Source organism: Antedon mediterranea, chromosome 10 (genome assembly GCF_964355755.1).
Source record: "Antedon mediterranea chromosome 10, ecAntMedi1.1, whole genome shotgun sequence".
Classification (NCBI taxonomy): Eukaryota; Metazoa; Echinodermata; class Crinoidea; order Comatulida; family Antedonidae; genus Antedon; species Antedon mediterranea.
In genome coordinates this window covers 16,764,134-16,791,988 of record NC_092679.1, presented here as the reverse complement: position 1 = coordinate 16,791,988, position 27,855 = coordinate 16,764,134, and the positions used below count along the sequence as shown (strand labels likewise).

The 27,855-nt window shown below is 35.7% G+C and overlaps 3 protein-coding genes and 1 long non-coding RNA gene across 6 annotated transcripts in view; 3 read left to right on the top strand and 1 right to left on the bottom strand.

Moving 5' to 3' along the window:
- The window catches only part of LOC140060754 (protein PALS1-like), a 59,755-nt gene extending 57,490 nt beyond the window's left edge, over nt 1–2,265 (bottom strand). For both annotated transcript variants that reach the window (XM_072107091.1, XM_072107092.1), the window contains exon 1: nt 2,150–2,265. The gene's annotated coding sequence lies outside the window, so the exon portion shown is untranslated. The remainder of the gene's footprint in view (nt 1–2,149) is intronic.
- A 5,983-nt stretch (nt 2,266–8,248) lies between these two features.
- Nucleotides 8,249–10,327, top strand: LOC140060694 (uncharacterized). Its single transcript, XR_011847357.1, has 3 exons — nt 8,249–8,341; nt 8,561–8,577; nt 9,039–10,327. It is a non-coding gene; the product is annotated as an uncharacterized lncRNA (long non-coding RNA).
- Nucleotides 10,328–12,044: 1,717 nt separating this feature from the next.
- LOC140061109 (uncharacterized) lies at nt 12,045–19,869 on the top strand. Of its 2 annotated transcripts, XM_072107560.1 has the most exons (5): nt 12,045–12,097; nt 12,883–13,080; nt 13,713–13,804; nt 13,967–16,586; nt 16,992–19,869. In XM_072107560.1, the coding sequence occupies exons 2-5, from the start codon at nt 12,894–12,896 to the stop codon at nt 17,450–17,452; spliced, it is 3,360 nt and encodes a 1,119-aa protein (XP_071963661.1). In that variant the 5' UTR covers nt 12,045–12,097; nt 12,883–12,893; the 3' UTR covers nt 17,453–19,869. The 2 variants fall into 2 exon arrangements, with proteins under 2 accessions (XP_071963661.1, XP_071963660.1); XM_072107559.1 differs by lacking the exon at nt 12,045–12,097 and having other exon boundaries at nt 12,144–13,080.
- A 3,132-nt stretch (nt 19,870–23,001) lies between these two features.
- Nucleotides 23,002–27,847, top strand: LOC140061110 (calmodulin-like). Its single transcript, XM_072107561.1, has 6 exons — nt 23,002–23,155; nt 24,321–24,351; nt 24,528–24,671; nt 25,872–25,998; nt 26,154–26,269; nt 27,464–27,847. The coding sequence occupies exons 1-6, from the start codon at nt 23,153–23,155 to the stop codon at nt 27,490–27,492; spliced, it is 450 nt and encodes a 149-aa protein (XP_071963662.1). The 5' UTR covers nt 23,002–23,152; the 3' UTR covers nt 27,493–27,847.
- Nucleotides 27,848–27,855: the final 8 nt, after the last annotated feature.

The following is a 27,855-nucleotide window of genomic DNA, read 5'->3' as shown; positions in this document are numbered from 1 at the left end:
TTCTTCTTCGGACAGACTGTGCTCGGTTTATCCAGGTGCATAAAGCTATCAGTTCTGTTCAGTAGGTGTACTGTAGGAATGCATGAAATACAGTAGACTACATTATCAGTTAATAAAAAGGTGTTTAGAAGACACAAATCACCAAACAATTTACTATTACTATACAAGGAAATAATGAGATATTCAACATTATTGCTACTAGTCCTACTACTCAATGTTTTTCCATCAATTATAATAACTAACCCACTGTTGGTAAAGCATTGTTAAAGTAACCACCATATTCACAAGCTTTTGTTATTATTCTCAGATCAATACTTAATATGAAATGAAAATATGAGGAACTCACAGCTTATGTCAATATGGAGCATACAGTGAGAACTATAGTACTACACTGATTGTGCTTGTGTAGCAAAACAAGTGGTGACCTACAATAGTCTGTACTGAGACTGCTGTACAGTGTGTTTACAAATTACTACGATGGCTTCTGTAAAGTTCACATACAATTTTGGTATTGATTTTCTTATGCATACAGTAGAAAAGTTACTTATACCTACACAGGCTGCAATAATCAAACCTGTACTCATTTGAATGCAGATTTCAGAATAAAGATTTTAATGACTAAAATTACTAAATTTAATTTATTTACAGTTAATAATAATATTACATTTTTCATCATCAAAACACCTCAAGAAAATCATTAAAAAAAATTGAACATAATTATTACTACATTACAGTACAGTATCTCTTTCAACACCAGCGTAATGTAAAGCTCTATCAAATTTTACAGTATGTGACAAAAATAAAAAGTAATGTGTCCATAAACAATTATTATAGACATGATTATTAAATTACAGTAGTTTGACAGTGTAGACAAAGCTTTAGTCTTTTAAAACCTAAAAACAATGGAACTTTAAACAATAAAACTCTATTATCACAATTTTCATATTTTGTACTAAATCAAATTATGTTTTTGATATCCAGGATGTCTGTAATTTCTTATTTTCCCCCAAAAAACAATGAATTAAATTCTTCAGAACAAAGTATAACAGTACGCATACCAAGAGCACTTACAAGAACAAAGCCTTCTCATTGTCCTAATTGTGTACAGTTCAACAGTTTTACATTACAACAATCTATATAAAAACACTTGGAACAATGATTAATGTATAGTACTTGATGTGTCCTAATTTTACTACAGTTAAGTACATTAAAATAGGTTTCAACTTCCTGTAGTTTTATTTGTTGTTTATGAAATATTTTATATAGTTGTGGATTACTTGATGTCATGTATTCAAGTACATACAATATATTCGTGTACAAAACTGAATGGAAACATTTTCATTAAAATAATATTGTCCTCAAATGATTTTTAATAGGTTTGGAGTTTCGCTAGCTAAAAATGCTGTTAATAATTACTGGTTATCATCACTCAAAAGAACGTACCAAATAATAAACCCTTCTAGGTCGGTCAAGGCTAAATATAGTGGTAGAGGGAGTAAAGTTAGCATTTGCAATTATGTGTACTGTATTGCAGGACTAGCTCTAGGTGAAAAAAAAAAATGGCAACAAAAATAAATATCACCGTTGTACTGACACTCTGTGTAGACCTAAAATAAGACTTGGAGGTCCCAATTTTCCAAAGTCAATTCTTTTTACCACACTAAATGATACTTAACTGAGTGACTGGCCTACTTGGTAGTATTACTAGGCCTATAGGCCACTAGTAGTAGTAGTAGTAGACTAGAGAAGAGGCTACCACCACCACTACATACAATACAACTGCACTCCTCAATCAAGGCTCATTCATTTGAAGGAAAAAAATACATTACCATTTATTATTATTATCAAGTAGTATTTTTGGTTGCCAAGTTAAATACGACCTACTAGACATAAGTAATAACATGGCATGGCAAAACACTTATGTCATAGGCGCGCCCCCTACTCCTTCCTAATACTAAGCCGGCCTAGCCTAAAGTAAACCAACAGGAGAGTATATTTTTACATCACGTCACATCACCACAGGTGTACTGAGAGATGAGAGAGAGGAAACCAGACTGTTGGGCTAGGAACAAAATTCAAACGGACCTGAATTGACGTTAGTGTATGATGATAAATAACAAGTAAATCTAATAATTCACTGTAAACATACCTATAATTGCGTTCTGGAATTTATTCCACAGGTATTATCCTTCAATTATTAGAAAAGGTAGATTTTAAATAGGTTTTATTAACGTATTATTATGTCAATAATCTAAAAACCACCAAGCTATTGCATCCTGAATTATAGCCCTCTCTCGTCGAGGAGGCGAATTTCTCTTATTTATTATGGCTTTTATAATTATCGTCATTACTCCCACTGGTGGTATAATGCGTCACCTGCTTGAGTAGTACACACAATACAGTACAAAACAACTAAAACATGCGTGATTAACAATATCAATAATAAATATTAATACATGTAAATAGATGAAGTAGATAGCAATGAATACATTATTATTTATGGTTGGAACATTGAAATTTCCAGATTCCCAGTTTTCGTTGTGCTTCAGGGGCGGACGCAGCTGCAGGTGTTTCTCCAGTTGCCCGGTAATTTCATACTAAATGTTTTTTCTGTCACTAAATTAAAATTTAGATCCAATTTCATCATAATAATAACCAAAAACGTTATAGAAGTCCGGGATTGGAAAATCCATTGTAAATTGACAGGTAGCGTAAAATTAAACACTGCAGTCAACAATACCGCTCACAATTTACCGGCGGTTTAGCGTATGTTTTTTTGTAGTTTTTATGTTTCTGAACATGCTAATTTTCTGACTATTTGGATTGCTTGTGTGCGTTATGAAGGTACGAAAGGCCACTACACACTGTGTTTGTGGAAAGCCCTTTCATATGGGTCGTTGATTTGATTGCATTTTGCCGGAGTTCCCCATCATAGACCTAAAGTATTTCCGTAGTACCCTATTTATCATTTCCTTACGTCCGTCCCGTATATAATTGGGCCGAATGTTCGTAGTACGCTAGTAGCCTAATTACGGAATTTCCGAACTGAAATAACTCCAGTATTCAATTGCTTCTGAAAATTTCGATAATATTTTCTCAGTTTTCTCTGGAGGGTGGTTTAAGCAACACTGTGTTGTACAGATTGGATAAGTGAAAATGCTTATTTAGCATTTATTTCAAAATAATAACAATTTAACTTTTTAATGTTTAGTTCAATATTTAGTAGCAGCTGCTTCATATTTTTTGTCTAACTTGCTTTAATTATTAATTAATAAGCCTACAAAATTCGCTTTCCCACAGGCCTTACATGGTTCGGACCTGTGGCGCAAATACTCGATATCTACGGCCTTGGACTATTAGGCAACCCCTAAAATAGTCCTGCAATCCGCCCCTGAGTATGATCAAGAAAGCCAGCCGTTTACTCTAAATGTTCCGTTTCTGTTTTAAAACTACAGGCATGATATTCGATTAGTAGGCCATAGGAATTTAGCACCTGTTTGGCAATTTCTTGCCTTTTATATTTTCGTTTTGTCTTTTTTTTTGTATTGTATATGGCAGAAATTGACTAAATAAAATAAAATAAATTACGCCATATTTTAGACAATAATTTTAAATAGAGCAAAAATAATTAAAAGAACAATACGTATGAAGCGTGTTAGAACTTAGCAATACACTAGCTTTAAAAATTATTGCAATCTACTTTTAAGACAAACACATTCACAGATTCATTCGGACAGTGTTTCTCTATTCATTTTCGTTGTTTATTAAAAGTTTCACATTTTTAGGCAAAACATAATTATGACTATTTAAAGTAGGCATTATTGATTAAAACTAGGCTAGGTCCAGGCCTAAACTAGGCCTACTTACTCAAGAAAGCGGGACCGAGTGCAATTTTTATTTTGAATCGGAAGAAGATTCACCGAGAAAAGGGGTCAACCTTCCTGAAATTGAAATCCGGCCGTTTCTTTCTCCTGGTGCAATGCTGCCATATTTATTTAATATTATGTGTTCCACTGTTATTTAGCAGGTAACATTTTAGGAAATTTAGGTAGACCTTCCGTAAGCCTTTTTTGAAAAAGTTCTTTGGTTTTTTTTTTTTTTGCAATAGGCCTACTGAAAATGGAAATCGATGGAATTTCGAATACTGTATCCTGGCAACCATAGAACGTTTCGATCGTTAGAACCGCGCGTAGAACAAAAAGATGCATTTCGAACATGTGAACGCACACGCGCTCAAAATTATCTATATAAGCAGCGCATCGACCAGCTAAAAATCGACAACAACCTGAGATTTCTCTCTCTACCAGTTGTTTTTAACGTGCTGCAGTCTACACATAACGTGTTGCTAAGCAAAATTCGAATTCGAAAATTCTAAGATTCTTAAGAGTTAGACCACAAAAAGTATGGCCAACAAATCGATTGAGCTTCAACAAGAAGGAATCATGATGGACCAGTCACAAGAAGAAGAAGGGTAAGCTACTACCGGCTCTAGCCTACTAGGCTAGGCCTTTCTAATGTTAGGACTTTCTGAAAAAAAAGAGTTTGTTTATACCAATACTAGGCCGAGGCCTAGGCCGCTAGCCTAGGCCTAGCTAGTAGACTTTGTTATAGGCCTAGCCTAGGCCTGGCCCTAGATAGTAGTAGTAGGCCCTAGCCTACCTAGGCCTAGGCCTAGGCCTAGCCTAGGCCTCCTATTATTAGTATTAATTTATGCCTACCTAACTAGGCCCCTCTAGCCTAACCTACTAGGCTAGGCTAGTACAGTAGTAGCCTAGGCCCTAGGCTAGCTAGGCCTAGACCTAGGTTTAGGCCTAGGCCTAGTCTAGAGGCTTATGCCTACTAATAATAATATGCCTAGGCCTAGTCTAGTACTTAGTAAATAGTAGCCTACTCTACATAGGCCTAGACTAGTACTAGTCTAGTAGTAGGCCTAGCCTAGATAGCCTACTAGGCCTAGTATTAGTAGGGCATCTAGCTAGCGTTAAGATAGGCCTAGGCCTACCTAAAATATAGATAGGCTAGACTTCTAACTAGGGCTTAGCTAGCTAGCTAGCCTAGCCTAGCTAGATAGAGGTGAGCCTACTAGTTAGGCTAACTGGATATGATATGCTTTAGGCCTCCTAAGAAGCCTAGCTAGGTTAGGGCCTATCAATTAGGCTTAGAGGTTAGCTAGCTAGCTAGCTAGGGACTACTACTAGTACTACTACTACTAGTCTAGGCCTAGGCTAGCGTAGTAAGTAGTACTAGCATACGGTAACCATAGAATAGGCCTACTTATTATTACTAATTAGGCCTAGATAGTCTACCAGATTCACCAAGTCTAGTCTACAAATAGCCTAACTATTAAACTAGCCTCCCCTAGCAGTAATACTAATAGTAAATAATAATAATAGACCCTTGCCCTTACGGCCTTAACCTAACATAAACATTTATTATTAGTTGGGTATGATTTACAGTTCAAGATATGGCCGTAAGGGCCTACTAGACTAGCTATTGGGCCTCTCTGTAGTCTAGGACTACTAGTAGGAAGTAGACAGCTTACGTAAGTTCTAAGTACCACACACAAGACTAGCTCTAGTAGTAGTAATAATAAGGTTACTTATAGTTGTGTACGCCTGATAATATACTGTAGTCTAAGGCCTACCAATACCAAGATAGCTGGGGGAGCATATTCTTAATCTTATTATACAGATCTTATATTAAATTATTATTGAATAAATCTATTGTAAATTTTTTTCCAAATTAAGTAGATCTCAACCAGATGCACCCCAGCAAGTAAGAAGAAAGTCAGTATTTGGAAGGATTTGGGCAGCAGTGCTTCATCTTTTGTGTATCAAAAGTGACGAATCATCGGATAGCAACTTAAGAACGTCATCGTCGTCATTATCATCATCATCATCTCTATCAGCGGGCACAGTGTCGGCATCACCGGCATCACTGCCAGGGGTATACGTATCAGTACGACAGTCATCATCAAAGTCTCTATCAAAGTCATCAAGATCACATTCGTCTCTGTGGCCAATGTCATCCAAATCGTCATCTTTAAAATTCGCGCTTTCTCCTGGCCAGATACTTACCACACCAGGTCTATCACCAGGGGAGGTGATTCTTCCAAAGCAACGTGTTTATAGCTCCTCGTCGTCATCATCATCTTCATCGTCTACCGCTCCGGTCCAGCGCATTTTCAGACAACCAACATCAGAGTTATCACCCGGTGAGATACCAGAAAGGAAACGTCTTTGTAGTGTGTCATCATCGTTATCATCGCAATGGCCATTGTCACCTGCCAGTAGCTTCAATGGTTCGTCCCGTTCTTCGAAAAGTAACACCACCACTTCAACACCTAAACCCATCCTTAACGATATAGAGGCTACAATAAAACTTGCTGACATTCTGCCGCCTGCTCGGTTATTAGTTAGTTCAAGTGTTTCCCACCTTAGTAATCCTGTACGTCTTGGACAGGGAAGTTTTGGCCGCGTTGACCTGATGACATCCGATCTTTTTCCAGGCCACTATCACCTCGTCGCAGTCAAGACGGCTTTTTTGAACAGTTACAGCAATCCTAATCATGCATGGGCCAAGATGCTGGCAGAAGCGCGTGTGATGAAGTTTTTAGACGATCTGCCTTCTGTTCCTCGCGTCTTTGGCGTCTTCCGCCAAGGTGACATATGCTGTATGGTGCAGGAGTTTATCGGAAATACCTTCAGCCTTTCCAGTACCACATTCCTGGATGTATTGCGAACCGGACAGCCGTCTTTGAGCGCGCTTGAATGTATCTCTATGACATCAGAGGTTGTCATTGCGCTCAACGAAATGCACAAACGCGGGATTCTCCACAACGATGTAGCTGCGAGAAACATTCTGATCCACCACGACGGAACCAGCCACAGAGCGAAGCTTACAGACTTCGGGATGGCATGCAGAGTAGAATATCCAAGAGGTAACAGAAAGGTAATTTTTTCATCGATGGACGAAGTAATTCAATACATGGATAATCATCCAGAGGTAGCACCAGAAAAATACATTGACGGTGCTTGCGATTCTGTTAGCGGTGACGTGTATTCCATCGGTTATGGTATACGTATTGTAGGAGTGGCAATTAGACATAGTGACATGGTTGAATTTGGAAAGGCTTGTGCATGTTTCGACGCAGAAGATCGACCATCTCTGGATTGGGTAATCAACATCTTGGACATCTATAAAGAAAGGGAGAAGAGCAATCCAACATGCCAGGGTATCAACGGGCCTTAGTTTTTTTAAATATAGTTTTTAATTATTAACATATTAACATATAAACAATATAAACAAATAAAGCTCAGATATAATAATAAGAATACATTAATATTAATTATGGTTCAATAATGATTATAATAAAATAATAATAATATAGTAATAATGAAAATATTGATAATAAATAGTATTAAAATGACAATCAAGAACATTAATAATAAAATCCCGCCAATTTATGTGTGTTTCTTTTTTAAGTTCATTCTTAATTAAACATTTTAAATAAAATTACAAAAGAGATGAAGCTCACAAAACATTATTTTAAAAACGAACATTTTAAGTTGCTATTGGTAAGTATTGTAAAAAAGTAAGTATATACAATTTGTTAATTTTAAATTTTTCCTTGTAATGTATTTTAATATAAGACTTATAGTTTCTATTTTTAACATAGGCCTATTATAAAAAAAAAGTAATAAAAAACTCTTTTATTTGTTTAAACAAGGTTAGATGTCCTATAATTTTTAATTATAATTCTTTATTATAATTTTTATATTTCAATATATTGTAATCAAAAACATAACAAAAAGCTCTCGCGTTTATAAAACATCACTTTTCTTATATTAATTATATTTTTTCTCTATTTTTATGTTACGACGATACAGTCTTGCTAAAAAGTACATGACGTTTATTCACAATCATCCTTTAAACCAAGATAGGTAAATTATTACTCTATTGTATTTAAGATTGTAATACATCGATCTATATTATTTTATTACATTTTAAACGTTTTTCCTACTAAAATAAATCCTCATTTTATTACTGTATACTTAACTTGTTATATTTTATTTTCATACAAACCTGCGACGACTACAAAATGATGATCAAGAGATACATCATTTCAGGTAAACAAAATTATTCAAATTTATTTTTAATACCGCTAATCAAATACTATTTCTTTAAATATTTTTGTGGAAAATATGTGTATCTTTTATAAGCGCACCTAGGTAAATATAGCTAAACTGTTTTCTTTATTTTTTTCGTTGATACTTGTCGAGTAAACTAAAATCAACAAGACCTTGATACCACCAGGCTAATGTTGTCAACATAATATTAGGTAAGAGCAGTCATAATTATTATCTAAAACTCTATCCACCAAAATATTAAAAAACGTAAAATTGATTTGTTTATAACCGTGTAATAGAGTAATTAATATTTGTGTGGTGGCCTGTATACATACACGTAGCTAAAATCAATAACTAATAAAGTGTTTATTTTTAAATGTTGTTTTTCATTCATACTTATCGGGGGAACTACATCAACAATCGACACCAAGCTGGTGTAACATTTTAGGTAAGAAGAGTCACATTTGTTAACTACAACTTTATCCACCAAACTTTATTTGTTTTAAGTGTGTAATAATTATTGGGTTTTTTTTATAAATGCTTTCTGATGGCGACACGACATAATCAAGTCAATATCAACATTTTAGGTATGAACATTTAATCACGTTATACTACTCTAGTCTAGCCAAGGCAATCTAATATTGTTAGAGCCATGATTGAGCTATTACAAGCCAATACCAATACCAATGTATGGTTTAGTTTTGTTATGTTTAAAACATTGATAATTCTTTCTTTTCATTAATTGGCGAGAGCACTATTACTACGACTTACCAACAAGAAGTCGACATGATGATGTTAGCAACATTTGTTTATAAATTCGAGTTGAAGTAATTAGCCTAAGCGTTTTACATACAAATATAATTTTTTATATAACTTTGTAATTCTATTTTTCCTTTCATTTTCCGGAAGTTCCACAACTCATCACCAAGAAGTTAATATTAAGATTATGTCTCCAACATTTTAGGTAAAAACAACCACTGACAGTTTTAAAATTTAAATTAAACGTTTTCTTTTTGTCTTTTCATGAACGGGAAGCAACTCATCACCAATAATTTCAAGATTATGTTTTAATATTTCAGGTACAACAACGAGTCACATTTAAATTCGAGTCTAGTTTTGTTTATACTTTAGAATTATTTTTTCTTTTCATGTGCTGGAACCTACCCAAGAAGTTAATACCAAGATGATGTTCTCAACATTTTAGTTTAGGTAAAAACAGTCAACCTGATATGACCACAGTTGTTACTTTAAAGTTGAATCTACCTTGCTTTCAGATATGGCATTTATTTATCTGTCTTTTCTTTTCATGAATACGTTTTGATGGAACTATCTCACAACTCATCAAGTTACTCTGTATATTATCAAAGAGGATGTTCTTATTTTGTACATGACAAACCTTTATTCTTTTTTTAAATGACAATCGGACGAAGCAAAATCCATTCTGGATGCACCACCAGAACATGTACAATCAAGCATAATCAAGAGGACATTTAGTTATCTATAACACTTGAATGTGTTCATCTAGGTGATCTATGTAACAGAATGAAAGAAGATAATTCAGAATCGTGGTATTTTAGCTAGTTATTCCTAAAATGATTGAATCCCCTGGAAATTTTGATCTTTTAACTCTCATTCCTTTTAAACAACTTAAAATTAGATCGTGGCGGGGTGAACATCTCTTGACATGCGGCCTCGGTAACAACTGTTATAAATGCTATTCATGAATGCAATAATAACGTCATTTAACACTGTATGTTATTGATAATATAATATTTCAGATAACTATTAAAATGAAGTATAGTGTTTTAATGAATCTTAGTACAATGCTATGAATAATGAACTTACTTATGTTATTAAACCTAGGCCTAACTTGTTAATTTAAACAAGAATATAAATCAACACTATCATTACTACTAAGATCTGCCGTTTACAGTACGGTAATTTAACATTTTAAATAATGACAATAATAAAGTTTGTTCGGCAAATATTGCAATGCAAGCTGGGGAAAGTAATAGTCATGCTTGCTTAAAAAATTCTCTTACTCTAGTAATAATTATTTTGCTGCTATTACAAATAAATCAATTTTATAAATAAATAGGCCTATTATTACAACACTTAATTCTTGAAAACAATTAAATGAAACGCATGCTTATAAGTTATAATTTGTAAATTACTTTAAAGTGCATTGAAATATATATTGAACACCTACTATCGTGTTTTTTATTATTAATTTGTAGAACTTGTAAGTCGTCTGTAGTGTTAGTAGAGCGAAGTATCATAAACATTATAATCTTCCACGACCATTGTTTGTCGGAAACAACATGATTTTTCATTCGTGAAAAACCCGAACAATTCCGAAATTCGTTCTCGGAAATCTGGCAACCTTCGCCAATAGATAACCAGATTTACCGCGGAGTTTAGCTATCATTGCAACGTCAATGTAGAAAACCAAACTTGACACTATACAACGATCCTCTTAAAGTATGGCGCGCCAAGCTGTCATTTATTCAAGCAATAGAGATATCTTAGTTTTAAATAGAGATATCTTAGTTTTAAATAGAGATATCTTAGTTTTAAATAGAGATCGTGAACACGATGTTAATGAAACTAAATAAAATACAACCGATAAGGTAAAAACTACAAGCTCTTGTCTTATAATTCATTTTCTATTCATTTTTTTTGTATTGATGGAGGAGGTATAATTACCATTCAAGATTTGATGATAGCCCCATAAAATAGGCCTACATGTACTAATTAGCCTATTTATATAAATCAAAGAGCTTCAAGGGTAGATAGAAAAAATCAAACAAGTTAAAACTGCCTCAATAGGGAGGTTTCGCAACCTTACGAATACGATAACGAAAACGGATACGTCACACATTTGTGAAACTTTTGAGCTGATCCCCATTTCATATTCGTAAAGCGTATTCGTGTTGACGAATATCACCAGTCATATTCGTAACTACAAAACGAGTATAGTTTTTGATCTATTTTGCACATTTTGCATTTAAATCAGGAATGATTCATGACTATAATATAATTATACCTTTATTGAAAGTAATTTACTAAAGTAATTTACTAAAATGCCAGGTCAACTTTGATAAATAGCAGTTTTTAAAGTCTTCACTCGCTTTGATGTTACGCTAGGCCTAGGCAGCCAAGCACCAAGCAACACGTACCTGCGTTTCGCTCAAATTTACCGCAGTCATATTTTGTTGCAATGCGAAACAGATTTTTACTGGCTTACGAAAAACGAATACGTGTGCGTGGACGTATCCGTTGTCGTTATCGTATTCGTAAGGTTGCGAAACCTCCCTATTATGACGCTTTTACGCTTTACGAATATGAAATGGGGATCAGCTCAAAAGTTTCACAAATGTATGACGTATCCGTTTTCGTTATCGTATTCGTAAGGTTGCGAAACCTCCCTAATGTATTAATACGACATGTTTATGGAATACCGTAATTATTCTAATGGTAACCCTGTGTTATTATTCTTTGAGTTGGTGGGTTACTATTAGAATGGGGGTTACTATTAGAGTAGTGGGTTACTATTACTAATCTTAAATTAGGCATCTGAAAATAGTAAACCACCCCCAACTTTTCCGGTCAGCAACTCATAGCAAAATAATAAAACAGTAGGGCCTACGAATAAACAAATTTGGTTGAACTCTAACTTTATTTTATAAACTCGACTCAAAAACACAAATTAATGTGTGGATATAATATTATGGCCGGAAACTCTAAAAACAAGTTTTCAATGGGTTTAAAGAGGGCGCTATACGTTATCGATAAGAAAATTCCCCACTGGAATTCCCAGGATTATTAGAATAACAAATGCATTGAAAATAGAATTATTACATCATTTGGTTTATCCATTAGTAGAGTGTAAGTTTGATGGACTTCAGACTGAATCTGAACTAAATTAGTGTGGTGGTCGTATAGTTCTTCAGAGGAAGCTTGAAAGGGTAAGTAATATAAATATTAGTAAGTTTTTCAGATGATTGAGTCGGGAGGGTTGCGGTTTATTTATGTATTTAGGCGCGCACATGTGGCCAAGGATTAGACTCTGTAGGGCGTTGGCACTATGAGGCTGCCGGCGGGAAAACGTCTGGATTGCCCATGAAAATATACTTTTCGTGGTCGACTTCAGAATCTCTTATCAACCTAATTATTTGTATTGAATAATTACTGATAAACTACGAAGAATTCTAAGCCAAAGACTAAAATGCTCTGAGCCTGAGCCACCAATGTAGCTAGGCTATTCACGCAGGAATTAGTATAATTCTATTCTAGTGAAAGAATGTAGCACCTGTCTCCTTCACTGTCAGCACAAGCTTTTCTTTTTTAAACCTGTGGCTCTTTTATGTTTGTATAGGCCTATTGTAAGAAATCATAGCCTATGTTTGTGTATGAATGACGGAAATAAATGTTATTTTGATTGATTGATTATAAGAAAATGGAATTACCTAAAATAGAGTTAAGTCACTTTTTTGCTCCTCGGTTGACACCATGAGCTGACAAATATCGGCCGCAGAACCCATTGGTAGGCGTACAGTTTCCCTTACTTGCATCTCTAATCCAACTCATTGTTTGCCGTCAGACGGTCAGTCCGTTGTATCTAAATCTTTAATTTTTTATCACCATGACCTTTTGTCTATGCACCTCATAAACATGTCTATTGTAAAGGGAAAAGGTTCCGATAAAACACAAATGACAATTCCCTCTAATGTACATGTCTTGTTCGGAATAGAAGGGTGTGTGATGGATCCTGTAAGGTGTGTGGAGCATCCAAATTCTGTGCTGGTGACTGGTATCAAAGAGATTAATGGGTACAGCGAGGACAAGCTGGAACTTTACTTTGGAAAAAGACGAAATGGTGGTGGTGATATAAATACGATCATAAGGGTTGATGAAGACACAGCAGTTATCATGTTTGATAATCCTGACGGTAGGTTTAAATCTTGCGGGGCGGGAAAATCCAGGATTGTTTTTAAACAGAACGCTAACAATACATATAACATTAATAGTTAGATGTCAGAAGGGGTAAGCGCGTACCCCTAGCACAGCCAATCAACTTCTGGGACAAACACATCATAAATATGCCATTGAGTCAGTATGCCATTACTACTCAACGGTCCCACTCGAATACGACAAATTGCATTTCCAATACAGAAAAACCCCTACACTGCCCTCTATTGCCGCAATAAAGTTTGTACTGTATTAACAAAGATCATAGATGACTTAAATTCCCTTTATAGAATTGATGTGGTCGTAAATTTAAATTTAATTAGTGGATATCATGTAAAACAGTAGTCACTAAATTATATGAGATTGAATAATCACTAAAAAGTGACGTCATCGTGTCCATATATGGGCACATCACATTTGTTTTGTCACATAAAGTTTGATAGTGTAGACAATTCAATTCAATTCAATTCAAAATTCTTTAATCATCCCACACGGGGCAATTCAAAAAAAGACAGAGCTGTTTTAATCATACTTCACAAAGAAGCATCTCCAAAAACTCTCTACATGTGTAAAATAATTTTGTTTTCACTTTCTTTTTATTTTCCATCACAGTGGCATCTTCGTTAATGAGGTCATCAAGGTGTCATGTCATTGGAAATGTCAAAGTTCACCTACAAACCAAAGAAGCAAGGACAACCAAAATGGTAGTGTAACATCAACAATAATTTGTTTCCTATTTGTTAATAGATGTCTTCAAAAGTAAATACCTGGATTGTTAAAGGATTTATTCACAAGATTTGTTATCTAATATATAAAAACTTTCCACAAAAAAAATCAATTTTAAAACTTTTAAATATTTGTTTCAGGAGAAACGGTTTGCAACTCAATGGCATCAAACGTCACAAAAAGCATACACATCCAATAGCGATGCTTACTCCACTTGGCAACAACATAGAGGTACAGGCAATGCATCGTCTAATGAGGACGTGGAAGATGTATTTTCAAGTGACGACAGTGGAACCATGGATTGCGAAGATGAAAGCTCAGAAACTAAAGGTAACAGCAGACCAACAACCAGTGACTCAAGTCAACCAATCAGTATACAGTGTAAAGAGGATGCATTGAATTATATCCAAGCTGTCCATTTTGAAGACTTAAATAGGATTCAACGTCAACACAAAGTAACTGTTGATCAGACAAATCAAAACACTGTCATCATAAAATCAGCTGGTTCTGGTAATATTCATAAAGCAGCAGACAAATTGAGGAACCTGGTTGAAAAGGTGTTAACAGAGACTGAACAAGAAGTGGTTGCCTTGACCTCAGAGGAAGCTCAATCAAAGAATTATTCTGCTGCAGAAAAAGAATTGACCAACTCAGTGCAACTACTGGTGAAAGTCATAGGAAAAAAATTCTACTTCCATGGAACACGACCTGACATCGATGCTGCTAAACGCAAACTTAGACAGATGCTTGGATCTTCTAGTGGCACCACGTCTTCACAGTCTACAACCTCTTCTAGTGGAAATAGCAATCACTCAACGACAGCTACAAAACACGACTCGAAGACTAAATATGAAACAAGAACAGTGCAAGTTTCTAATCAAAGGTCAGAAGAGGCACATACTTCTACTAGTGGATACTCCGGTCGGCAACAGAATCTATGTGATGTATATTCTAATGGAAAAGTGGAAGATGTTTTTTCAAGTGACGAAGAATGTTCAAAACCCAAAGGTACCAACAGGTCAACAATCGATGTACAATTTAAAGATAAAGTGGAAGATGTATTTTCAAGTGATGACAGTGAAAAAATGGATTACGAAGAAGAGAAATGTCCTAAACCAAAAGGTGTCAACAGAAAAACAATCAGTGATTCAAGTCGACCAATCAGTGTACAAGGTAAAGAGGACGCTTTAAATTATATTCAAGTTTTCCATCATGAAGAATTAGATCGGATGCAACGTCAAAATAAAGTAAATTTTGATAGGACAAGCCAAACAACTGTTACCGTCAAATCAGTTGGATCCGATAACACTCATGAAGCTGTTGAAGAACTGAAGAACTTAATAAAAAAGGTTACATCAGAGACTAAAGAAGAAGTTGTTACATTGACCTTAGAAGAAGCAGAATCGAAGAATTATTTTGTTGCCGAAAAAGAATTGACCGAATCAATGCGACTACTGGTGAAGGTCGTAGGAAGAAAATTCTACTTCTATGGAACACGACCTGACATCGATGCTGCTAAAAGTAAACTTAAACAGATGCTTGGACCTTCTAGTGGAAAAACATCAACGTCAGTTTCATCAACGGCGTCAAAGAGAACAGGCATCCATAACAATCCTTCATTAACAAAACATGACTCAAAGAGTAAAGACACGCAAGATTCTACTCATTCTTTTAATAGTAACACTCATTTTCAACACTCAAGTACAACACACACGGTAAAGGGATCAGAAAACCTATTGAATTATGTTCAAAAAGTTCATTCCAGTGATTTGGATCACATACAACGAAAAAATAAAGTTACCATCAATCAAAAAGGAACAGCAGTTATCATAAAATCAAATGTATCTGATAATACCAAGGGGCTACAAGAAGCTACTAAGGAATTTAGAAATTTAACAGACACCATCGAGTTAAATACTGAAGAAGAAATGTTTACCCTGACACCAGAGGAAGCAGATTCAAAGCAATATATTCCTGCAGAAAAAGAGTTGACTCAATCAAAATCTGTATTGGTAAAAGTAATTGGAAACAAATTCTATATCTATGGAAAGAGTAAAGATATTAATTCTGCTAAGACCAAATTTAGAGAGATGCTTGGTTCTCCTGGTAGTAGTAGATATTTGACTGCCACCACTTCACAAGCAGTCCAAAAAGTAAAGCCTAACTCGTCGGATACTCGAACAAACCCCTTACCACGTAATGGGAGTGTTCATCAACCAAGCAGTAGGAAACCAACAGGGATAACAAATGGACATCAGTTTGATAGTGCTGTGATCCCCAAGAGATCGTTTCCCTCAGCTAATTCTAAAAGAGGTAATGGACAGAGAGGTGGTTGTGATTTTTCCGATTCTATGTGCTCTGGTAGTCGTAAAATCTTCGAAATTACAGTTAAAAATGTTAAAGTTATCGGGACAAAAAGTAACATCCTCGATGAATTTGCAAGTGTCATTGTCTGCTCATCAGATAACGGACTGCAATGTAATCAAGGTATTGCAGGACAAATTAGTGAACTTTGTGGGCCAAAGTTCAAATCACAATGTGCCCGTTGGATCATGAATCATGGAAATGTGAGAGATGGTGAGATTGTATGGGTGGACGTTGATGAAGGCATTGCTTGCTCACATGTTGTAAATGCCGTGGTTCCTCGTTGGAATGAATATGGCACAGAACAACTTCTTGAAGGAATGTTGTTCAAAATATTTAAAGCTGGACGAGATAATCTCTCTGCAAATTCGATTGTACTGCCACTTCTTGGAACAGGTAAGTCTTTAATAATGTGTTGGCAAGTTATGGGTATAGATAAACATTATCAATCAATTATATATGCTGCAAAAGAACGCTCTTAAAGCTTCGTTCTCATTAGGACGCAACAAGATGTAGACGCAACGTATCGGCGCAAAGTGCCGTAAGAATATAACCTTGCGTGCCAGAGCTAGTGACGTAATCATGGTGCCGTAGACATATTGCGCACGTTGCAACAATGATCATTTATTTTTTCGTAAGAGGGGGGTGCGAAATTAATAGAAGAGTATGTGCTTACGTTGCGTTGCGGCAAAAGTGCGTAGTTTAAAAGTGACATAATGATGGTATACTCGTAAAGCATGCAGTATTGCTTATTATTTCTTGTGTATTGACTTTCTTACACCATTTTCTTTTGATCTACAGCTTCTTATGGTATACCACGTAGTGTTTTTGCAAAATCATTTGTAAATGCACTTTCTAGATTCTTGGTGAAACCAACTAAACATGTAAGGGAGATTCGAATAGTAGACTGGGATGAAAGGGGGATTTCTTTAATCGAAGAAAGATTGCCGCAATTGAACACAAATATCCCGACTAGTGATCCAACATTACTGTCGAGAAGTTCAATGGATACTGGGTACTTCTCTTCTGCATTTCTTGAAGAAGACTTCCAGGATAATCTCTCAAGTGTAGGCATACACAGTAATGCTTGGCCTACAGATCAGTTTGCCAGCGATCATGATCAGAAATGTCCAATTTGTTGGGGACCTCTGCGGAATAAGAAGTCTCCAGTGTACTGTTCGCACGCATGTTGTGGAAGTTGTTTCCGACAATTAGAAAGTAACAATCAAAACTGTGGTGTTTGCCGAAAGCCACTAAAGTAGAATTTAGAATAGAGTGTTTTGTTTACTGTGGCTAACAACAAATAGCAGATACTGTGATCAAGGAGCCGCCTTGTAAACACATACATAAACAATTATTTTAACAATATACAATCAACAAAACATAACATAGCATGCACCATGACCGCAGGTTGGTCTTAACATGTAAATGTCAAATGTCTTGCATTATGTAAATAAATGTACCAAATTATGATTTGCTAAATATACCTTGATTGCCAAACAATCTTACTTGAACTAAAGCAAAGATCACCTGATCTTCTAGATCTAAACTGCCTTTTACACTGTGAAATTGTATACTGTATAGGCCTATAAATAAATAAATACTCGTCAATGTTTATGATGAATGGAACGGGTTGTTAAATCTTTATCAACCGTACATTATCAAACGATAAAACGTCCGCTGGTGGACTCCAACATTCCACGTATTATCTTATTATGGTACTTGATATTAATCATTGCAATCGATATAAATGGCGTCCACTTAGTATGCTAACATGTGTATAATCATAATGGGAAAGTTGATACTCCAAACATTCGTATATTATTACAGTATTATTAAAATATTTAAACAATGTTGAAACTACATAATATATATAATAACTTTACTAGTCATATAATGTTATTAGAGATTAGAACATCCATATTATAATACAATCATTATTCCACTTTATACTTTTGTAGATCATGGTATTCATTAGTTTTAAGGTATCTTATAATTGTTACTGTATAATATATAAGCCTTAACCGCCTGTAACGCATGGAATGCCTTTTACACTAATCTTTAACCAGGCCTACTAGTTTAGATCATGTTAAATATTTCTTGTTATAGGTTACGTCATAATACTTTCAAGATATAGATCACGTCACAATACTTTCACATTATAGATTACATCATAATGCTGTCACGTTATAGATCACGTCATAATAATATCACGTTATAGATTACGTCATAATATTGTCACGTTATAGATTACGTCATAATACTTTTACGTTATAGATCACGTCATAATAGTTAATACTGTCACGTTATAGAACACGTCATAATACTTTCACGTTATAGGACACGTCATAATACTTTCACGTTATAGATCACGTCATAATACTTTCACGTTATAGATCACGTCATAATACTTTCACGTTATAGATCACGTCATAATATTTAATACTGTCACGTCATAATACTTTCACGTTATAGATCACGTCATAATACTTTCACCTTATATATTACGTCATAATACTATCACATCAGTTATAGATCACGTCAAATACTTTCACGTTATAGATTACGTCATAATACTGTCACATTATAGATCACGTCATACTTTCATGTGTCTGCGTCTGTCTTGTGAAGCATAATAAATGAAAACAATGTGTTATATACTGTAACACAAGCCGTTATTTTAGTAAGTACAAAATAATATAAATGTTTACATAGTAACATAGCACAATATATTGATGACGATTACTGATGTTCTTTTTTTGTCTTATATTAATGTTCATCCCACTTTTCTAAAAAAAAGGGTCACTGCCGATCGGGGAAGAATGAAAAGGGGTCACTGCCGATCGGGGTAGAGTGAAAAAGGGTCACTGCCGATCGGGGAAGATTTAAAAAGGTCACTGCCGATCAGGGAAGTGTGAAAAAGGTCACTGTCAGTCAAGGAAGAGTGAAAAAGGTCACCGCTGATCGGGGAAGAGTGAAAATGGTCACTGCCGATCAGGGAAGAGTGAAAAAGGTCACCGCTGATCAGGGAAGAGTGAAAATGGTCACTGCCGATCAGGGAAGAGTGACAAAGGTCACCGCCAATCAGGGAAGAGTGAAAATGGTCACTGCCGATCAAGGAAGAGTGACAAAGGTCACCGCCGATCAGAGAAGAGTGATAAAGATCAGTGCCGAATCGCCGATCAGGGAAGAGTGACAAAGGTCTGCCGATCACGGAAGAGTGACAAATGTCACTGCCGATCAGGGAAGAGTGAAAAAGGTCACTGCCGATCAAGGAAGAGTGACAAAGGTTATTGCCAATTAGGGAAGGGTGACAAAGGTCACCGCCAATCAGGGAAGAGTGACAAAGGTCACTGCCGATCAGGGAAGAGTGACAAAGGTCACTGCCGATAAGGGAAGAGTGACAAAGGTCACTGCCGATCAGGGAAGAGTGAAAGGTCACTGCCGATCAGGGAAGAGTGAAAAAGATCACTGCCGATCAGGGAAGAGTGAAAAAAGGTCACTCTCAATCAGGGAAGAGTGAAAAAGGTCACTGCCGATCAGGGAAGAGTAGAAAAGTCACTGCCGATCAGGTAAGCGTGAAAAGGTCACTGCCGATCAGCATGTGCAACGGTTGCCGTATATGCAGTAACCACGTCCCAAATTTTGCGTTGAACTTGCAAAAGAAAATATTATCTTACTTCCGTCCTGTTGTCAGCAGGTATCTATATATAAATTTACGTAAGGGCAAAATTCGGTAAATCACGCGTTATTTCTAGAATGTTTACTCGATGGTATATAAAGTTGGTTCGTACTTTCGGTACTGATTTTAACCACCTGATGTAACCCTGTTTACTAATTAAATTGAGTTCGATAATTAGTTATTGACGATTAAAACGAATTTAGGTTCAACGATTTGCCCCAAATAGGGGTGTTTTTCGATCGTGGTATACACTGTCTAATGGATGTCCATCTTGAAAAATATCCGCCACAAAAATGCGAGGAGGCTTCGCATTTTCCTATCTCCTCCTACGATAATTGTTTTTAATAGCTGAAAACCGGTTGAACAGCTCGAGTACAGTATCATAATGTTGATGTTTTCTTAAAAAAATACTATTTTGATAGATTTAATATACGTTTATACAAATGTATTGATTTGCGATGAATGGAACATTCCAATCTCTGTGTCGTTCCACAAGTGTCTATTCCCTCAGGCGTCGTAAAGGAAAGTACTGTATACTCATAACAGAAATTTGATCCATTTTTTTTTCAATCTGTGCTGCAGAGGTTGGATATAATTTTTTTTGAAACGGATAATGAGCTAGCGTTTTCAGTCGCCGTAATTTAATATTTATTACCGATTAAATCGAATTTATGATTTGCCCCGAATAGAGGTGGTTTTCACAAATTGTTTAACATTATATATAAACATACGTCGTAGTGTATCGTTACATGTACTGTACTATTTCAATCGACTACGACGGTGATAGTTTCAACAAAGTATTACATCGCAATGTTTTACTGTGTTTAGTGGTATATTATTTGTAAAACATGTTAATTAATATTTCGTTACAAAATAAAGAATATATTTAAAAATTTTTCCTCTTTGCACCTATCCTCTTCCCCATCCTTCAACCATAATGTTACATACAAAACACAAATTAAGTTTTTTTAAATTTGACTTAAACAATTGGTCTCATTTTGTGACAAGTTTCTCTTTCGAAAGTAGTTCCCAGTGTGCTAATTTTAGTTGAGTACATAAATCACAGTGTCTATTTAATCGTTCCTGTAAACGACATATATTATTGTCCTGCATTATTGTACATTTGAAATCGCCAGTTTTTTAACTCTAGTTTAGAAAAAGTAGCCAGGTTTATTGAATCTACAAAACGTCCGCCTTTTTCTCATCGATTAAAACAAGAATTATGATCGATAGCATTCGTCGTGGGCATTTGTTTTGACTTGCATAATTAACAATCATGCGGAAGGGAACCAACGATATATAGACATATTAAAGTCTATTTCTTTTCATCTTTATGTTAATCATAAACAATTTCAAAATATGGCCGACGTCACCAACTTTTTTCAACTTAGCATAAAAGGCGCCAGCTGATTCGCTGTTGCGCATGTCTGTCCGAAGGAAAAGTTGACTTGACTTTTTTCATTAGTTTTTTGTTGTAAACTATAGACCGAGTATATGATTGATTTAAACTTGACATATTTGCAGTTATATGCTGAATGCGATTAAGTAATAATACGATAGTACATTATTGTATTTTTATAGGATTTATTTTATTTTTATAACAGAAAACACTGCTGCAATTATTTAATTTTTTAACAACAATCCCTGAATCCAGGAGTTCTTTTCTAAGCTGACCTCTATTTTCTTTTTATTATTTGTGTAAATTTTTTATCATCAATAACGACACAATAGTCACGGACATAATTTCTAAAATTATTGAATAATTATTGCCACTCCCTTTCGTGCTCTGAATTAATCAGGTAATAATAATAATATAATTCAATTTAAGATAACAAATTAGCTATAATTATATTATCAATCAATTCAAAGTTTATTGTAATCATGAGTCGCAGTGCATTAAGACAATATAACGCCAGAGTTATATATAAATTTAATTGTTTGTTTTTTACTGGTTCGAGTTTTACTGCTATACAAGAAATGATAAGAAAACAATACATAATTGAAACTCAGTATAGCGATCGATTCCAATTTTTATTTATGAGTAAAGAGTTTCGATTAACTTTGCATCTAATTACCAATATGTAAAAAATACGAATTATTTTAACTGACCAAATATGGTCAACTGAATTTGTAATGATTGTTACAGTAATTCAGTAGACTTGCTTATACTTTGTAAGGTTATTTTTAATATATAATATTGTGGCCCTGAACAAATACAAATAATAAGTTTGGTTGTTGTTGCATGGGTCATTCTAAATAAAGTTTTATACTTATAATTCAATGCGCTCAGAAACTTGGAAAATGCGCACCCCGGAAGAGAGCGCGATATTTGTTATTTTGGACAATATTGAAGATACATATATATAACTCCAGCTTTTAATATACGTTTGTGACCTCATCAACATTATTTCATGAAAATCAATAGGCATGGTCTGTAGGTATATATCTATTTGAAAATAAGTAAGGAATACACTTAAATGTTTAGCAAGATTCCAAAGTAAAGATAGCTTTGGTTAGCAATATGAATCTAAAAACAATTAAGGCCATATACATGTGGCTGAAGTCACGTGCTCAAGTTAGTGTTTACCGACCAACCGACACGTTGGACGCGACTAAAAACCGTTCAGAAAAATAATGTATACATTCATCCATGGACCTAATGTATAGGTCCATGATCATACCAAGCAATTGTTATACTTGCCAAATGCTTTGTAAGCATTAGTCAAGTAATAACATTTATCTTCTGTCAAGAATTTGATTGAAAATAAAATATAGGCGCGCCTAGATACAAACGCAAATGCGTATTATTAACCATATGCTAATTTATTAGTCACGATTTTTATACCAAATTGTCAATGTTAGTTTGGCAGTATTGAATATAAAATAATATACAGCTGAAATTCCCCAAATTAGGTTATTAGGGAGGAAGTGTTGCCCGATTCCCCCGGCTCTCTGTCAGGATCCGCCGTGCTCATATATATAATAGGACAAATTGGCATACAGTTCATGAGATACAAGATTAACCTCGATATTTTCAGGGTAAAGGATAATACAAATCGTTGGCACGGATCGGTTGAGTGGTTACTAGCGGACAAAGAATGCATGAATAAAACTTAACAATTTAGTAGTTGTGCAGTAGTCATCAGCGATTCGTCTCAACAGGTCGCTCATTTGCATACCGTTTGTTCGCAATCCTATCACCACATAGATTGTCTTTCAGTTCTGCTGCAACCACCGTAGATTAACTACCTTTCATCAATCCATACCACCTTCTTACAAAATGGTAAGTGTTATGATCTGTTGATTTTATTTTCTGTAAAAGTTGTCACTTTGAGTTTATGTTTACTGATTTATGTTGTTATATCTGGTACAGTTGCCGAAGGGCATTTTTTAACTGCAATTCTTTCCTTTTTGGATCTAATGTGCACATTTACACTTCATTGGGGCTGATATTATATGTAGGCCTACCGTCATTAATTTCTAATTAATAGGAGGTTTTATTTACATACGACAGATTTGATTTAATAGAATGCGGAACAAACAAGATATGCATACCATAGATCTGCCTTATATAACAATTAATAATGATATTTTAAAACCCGAATATGCAGGGAATTGTTAGTTTCTCCATTATCTATATGCATCTGCAATGGGTGACATTTTCGTGAGGCAAATATAGGTCCATATGCAAATTAAGAACCCCCGCACCTTTAAATACATGCAAAACCTAGTAAATTCGAATTTAAAAACAAATCTAGAACTCCGGAACTTCGCATTGTAATCCCAGTATTCACTGACGTCAAATGCTTTTGTGTTCAAATAATGAACGTTTTGCCGCATTGCGGTACTTGCTCAACGAATCGTGTCACTTCTTTTGTTAACGGTGTTTAAAGAAAAATAACTCAGGGGGCTTAGTTCCCATTATAGATGGGCAATAGGCGTTTCCGTTCCGCGGAGCCAATGCAGTGTAATCAAGGAAAATAATGATTAAACTGGGTATGTGTAGCCCTGGATAATGTGTAAAACACCTTTGATTTTACTATAATAATTTACTATTCGTTTGTTTTCACTGACCCAAAAGGAAGCCCACTTTCAATAACACAGATTAATGATTAACAATCTACGACTTATCTAACAATTATTGATATCGGATTAGCACTTCCATTGTAAACGGAATGTTTTGAGTGTTGTCGAGTGCTAGTTCGTGTTGTGTATGTCGATAATGGACAGGCAGGGGTAATTTCGAATATAGGTTGTACGTCAAAACGTTGGAATGGAAGGAAATGCAATTCAACTGAATAAATTAATTTAATTGAAACATATAGGCCTACTGTGTTAACATGCCTTTCAGAGCAGTACAGTATCTATAAACGTTAAGACATATCGCAACGTGTATTGAATTATCGATTAGTTATATACAATTTATTTGATTACAATCATTTTTTTAGGCTGATCAATTGTCAGAAGAGCAAATTGCAGGTAAGACATGTTATGAATTACAGTTACCCGAAAAAACAATCCATCTTTCGATTAACTCAAGAGCGGGACCAACATTGTTAGCGCGCGAAATTTAAACAATGACGAGGCCACGTGGAATGCTTGCAGTGAGATTTTCGTTTTTACAAATTAGTACGGTGTTATTTTTCTCTCTTCAGAATTTAAGGAAGCTTTCTCCTTGTTTGACAAAGATGGAGATGGTACCATCACCACCAAAGAACTCGGAACTGTCATGCGATCTCTTGGACAGAACCCAACGGAAGCAGAACTCCAGGACATGATCAATGAAGTAGATGCCGACGGTAGGTTTGGGTTCAGGCCCGTAGCCAGGGGGGTTTTTATGGTTCGGGCGAACCCCCCCCCCCCCCCCCCTTTACAGCGAACCCCCCTTAACCGACTGCGAACCCCCATCCCCGACATGCCCAATACCTCACCCTCATCTCCGAAAATCGTCCAAATACGTTCCCCACAGTACAAAAAGTTGTTCGTAAATTAAACAATCGTAAACTCGTTCGGAATAACTCATACAGTACCTTCTTCCCTGTATGAGCGTACTTTGAGCGATATAGTCTGTAAATTTCTAAGAGTTGCAAATGAATTGCCGATTTTAACCTGAAAAATAAATGTTTGGTCCCTGCATGTAACATGATATTGACGCGTCTCACAGCGAGCTGGGGGTCGAACGATTCGTACAAAGGACACCGCCAGACAACTGCGTACCAATTGTTTAGATCACTGGCGGTCAGGCAGCATGCATAAAGTATATAGCCTTCCGACATACATCAGTATTTATGTGTGGCTATGAAGTATAATGTATCATAGAGGATTATAGTGAATATTAATATTTTACACTATAATATCTATGGTATCATGTACTGTAGTTCACATTATGGCATTCGATTATTTTTTTCTAGACCACCAGCCGATACGTACTCAAATGTATCAATATCACCTATTTACATTGGCATATTTAATTTCCTCAACAAATTGCTGTAAATAAATATTATAGATAGAGCTATAATAAGAATTGCATTTGCCTTCACCCAGTGTGCTTTTTTCGGGGCTTCTCCTAGACGTACGTTCGCATTGAACTTGAACGCAAAACAAAATATCGAGTAAATGATCAAACAATTGGCGGTTCCGCACAGAGCACGCGCATCTAACATACGGCAACAAATGATATCGTTTAAATAGTCCACGAGTCCAAGTACGATCGTTTTGCTCATTGGTAGCATGCTGCATGAGAGTGTCTTTTCCGGCCATCTAGGGGTGTCATTTAACAAAATTTGCTTCGCCTCAGGCCCCACCCCAGGGGGGGGGGGGGTAGGTATGGGAGTGGGGGTGACCCAAATACTTAGTGTGCGAACCCCCCCTTGACAGATCCTGGCTACGGCCCTGGGGTTCCCAATATATTTCGTTTCAATGTGAAAAGGTTATTACATATATTCAATTATCGGAGAAAAAACAATGTATTGTAACTTTAAATTTGTTTTTCTCATAAGGTAACGGCACAATAGATTTCCCAGAATTTCTTACAATGATGGCAAGAAAGATGAAGGACACAGACACCGAAGAAGAGATTCGAGAAGCTTTCCGTGTATTTGATAAAGATGGCAACGGTTTCATCAGGTATGGTTTGTCGAGTTTATTTTGATTTGAAATTCGGATCACGTCCGCAGAAATGTATTTTCAAATCCAGGCTCCGAGACAGGAGTGGATCCTATTTATACTTGCGTGGACGTCATCTCTACGGCCGTTTACTCTTTATATTGTTTTATTTGTAGCGCTGCTGAATTGAGGCATGTGATGACCAACCTTGGTGAGAAGTTGACTGATGAAGAGGTGGACGAAATGATCCGAGAGGCAGACATTGATGGCGATGGCCAAGTCAATTACGAAGGTAAATAATTCGACTTGAGGTGTACTGTGTGCTATACATATTTTTATCGCAAATCATTTTCATCGCACATCGTTAGGCCTAGGCTAGACTTGCCCCAAGTCTGTATTTATTGTCCTTTTTTTTATTTATTTGTTTTTATTTCGACCGCGATTTTTGTCTGAAAATACAGACTTGTGAAACACGTATAGAAATCGATTTGCAAACCGCAAACATCCAATAAGAATGACGTAGGTTATCATACCGTATTTGGCTATATGGGGCGGGCGGTATGTAAATATGGATTTCGAATCAACCAATGATCATTTTGTTTCAAAATGAAAAAGATCGAGTACGTACGTACGTACAGTATGCTGAATGTACGATGAGACTGAACAACTGTTGAAATATAAAATCGTGTTGCCAAGTTGTTTTGTTTATTAATTGTTTAGTCCTGGCCTAGGCCTCCTTCGTAGGGCTACTCAACTCGTACGTATGACCTTCCAAATAAAACGCCAATAAGGTAGGCCTACATACCACCACCGACCGGCACACAACAGGCTACACCACCACACAGAACAGGACAGGGTCTGGGTGGGAATTAAATCTAATTTTTTTCGCATAATAAATGATCCATTCAATGTTTGATTTGGCGGAGAAGCTAGCCTATCTTATCAAGACGAGTTTTCATGTTCTTGGGAAAAATCTCATCAACTGTTTACCAGACTACTAGGCATATAAAATCATTTTTAGCCTTCGGAAACTTTCATCAATGTACCTAAGTACACATTGTCTAAACGTAACATAGACGTTGAGTCTTTGAAATTCTGAGATATGAATATTAAAACGATGTACGAGTGAGTAGCCAATGGCATGCGGCTGAAACTAGTCAACTGGATAATTTATGCACCAAGAATTCTTGGTGTCAAACCACGTGACTTATGCGTGTTTCCCCAGACGGAGTATCCAAACTCAAGTAATACACGTATGAAACGCCATATGTGCAAAAATATTTATATTTTTACAAAACTCCGTCTGGAGCCCAGACTAGGCCTAGGCCTATAGCACATATAGTGATGTACTTAGCCGTATCTTCGGCACGTCTGCAGCTCCCATTCTTGATAGGCCTCTACTCCTGTACGGACCAGACGGCGTCCACTTTATTTATCAGAATTTGTAGGCATGTCTATTCTAAATCCATCGGGTTTTTTTTTACAGAATTTGTAAAGATGATGACGACAAAGTAGAACAGTCCTTTTGATGATCAACATTTTGTTTTTATGTAATGGAAAATACGAAGGCCTAACCGACGCATGACTTCGATATTGCAACGATTATGAAAATACCAGCAATACGTATCAATTGATTTTAGTAGATATATCTGTAAATTATGTTACATTGCACTAGGCCTATATTTTGATTCTGCTCAACCTTAAAATAGCATAAATATACAGTGTGAAGAAGGACTGAAGATTAGAAAATCAAACGCTCTCTATGATGTCTTATTTAAATTTGTTTTATAGATACGCCTAGCCTAAATATTGTTCATGTCCTGCTGTTAATGTAAAAATAACATTATTAAAAGAAATTTTGCACTTTTCAGACATATT

Coding starts and splice junctions, on each gene's coding strand:
- LOC140061109 (XM_072107559.1), top strand. CDS start 12,789: ATGCACCTCATAAACATGTCTATTGTAAAGGGAAAAGGTTCCGATAAA. Junction 13,081..13,712: donor CATGTTTGATAATCCTGACG/GTAGGTTTAAAT, acceptor TTTCCATCACAG/TGGCATCTTCGTTAATGAGG. Junction 16,587..16,991: donor ACTGCCACTTCTTGGAACAG/GTAAGTCTTTAA, acceptor TTTGATCTACAG/CTTCTTATGGTATACCACGT.
- LOC140061110 (XM_072107561.1), top strand. Junction 24,352..24,527: donor GTCAGAAGAGCAAATTGCAG/GTAAGACATGTT, acceptor TTCTCTCTTCAG/AATTTAAGGAAGCTTTCTCC. Junction 26,270..27,463: donor TGGCCAAGTCAATTACGAAG/GTAAATAATTCG, acceptor TTTTTTTTACAG/AATTTGTAAAGATGATGACG.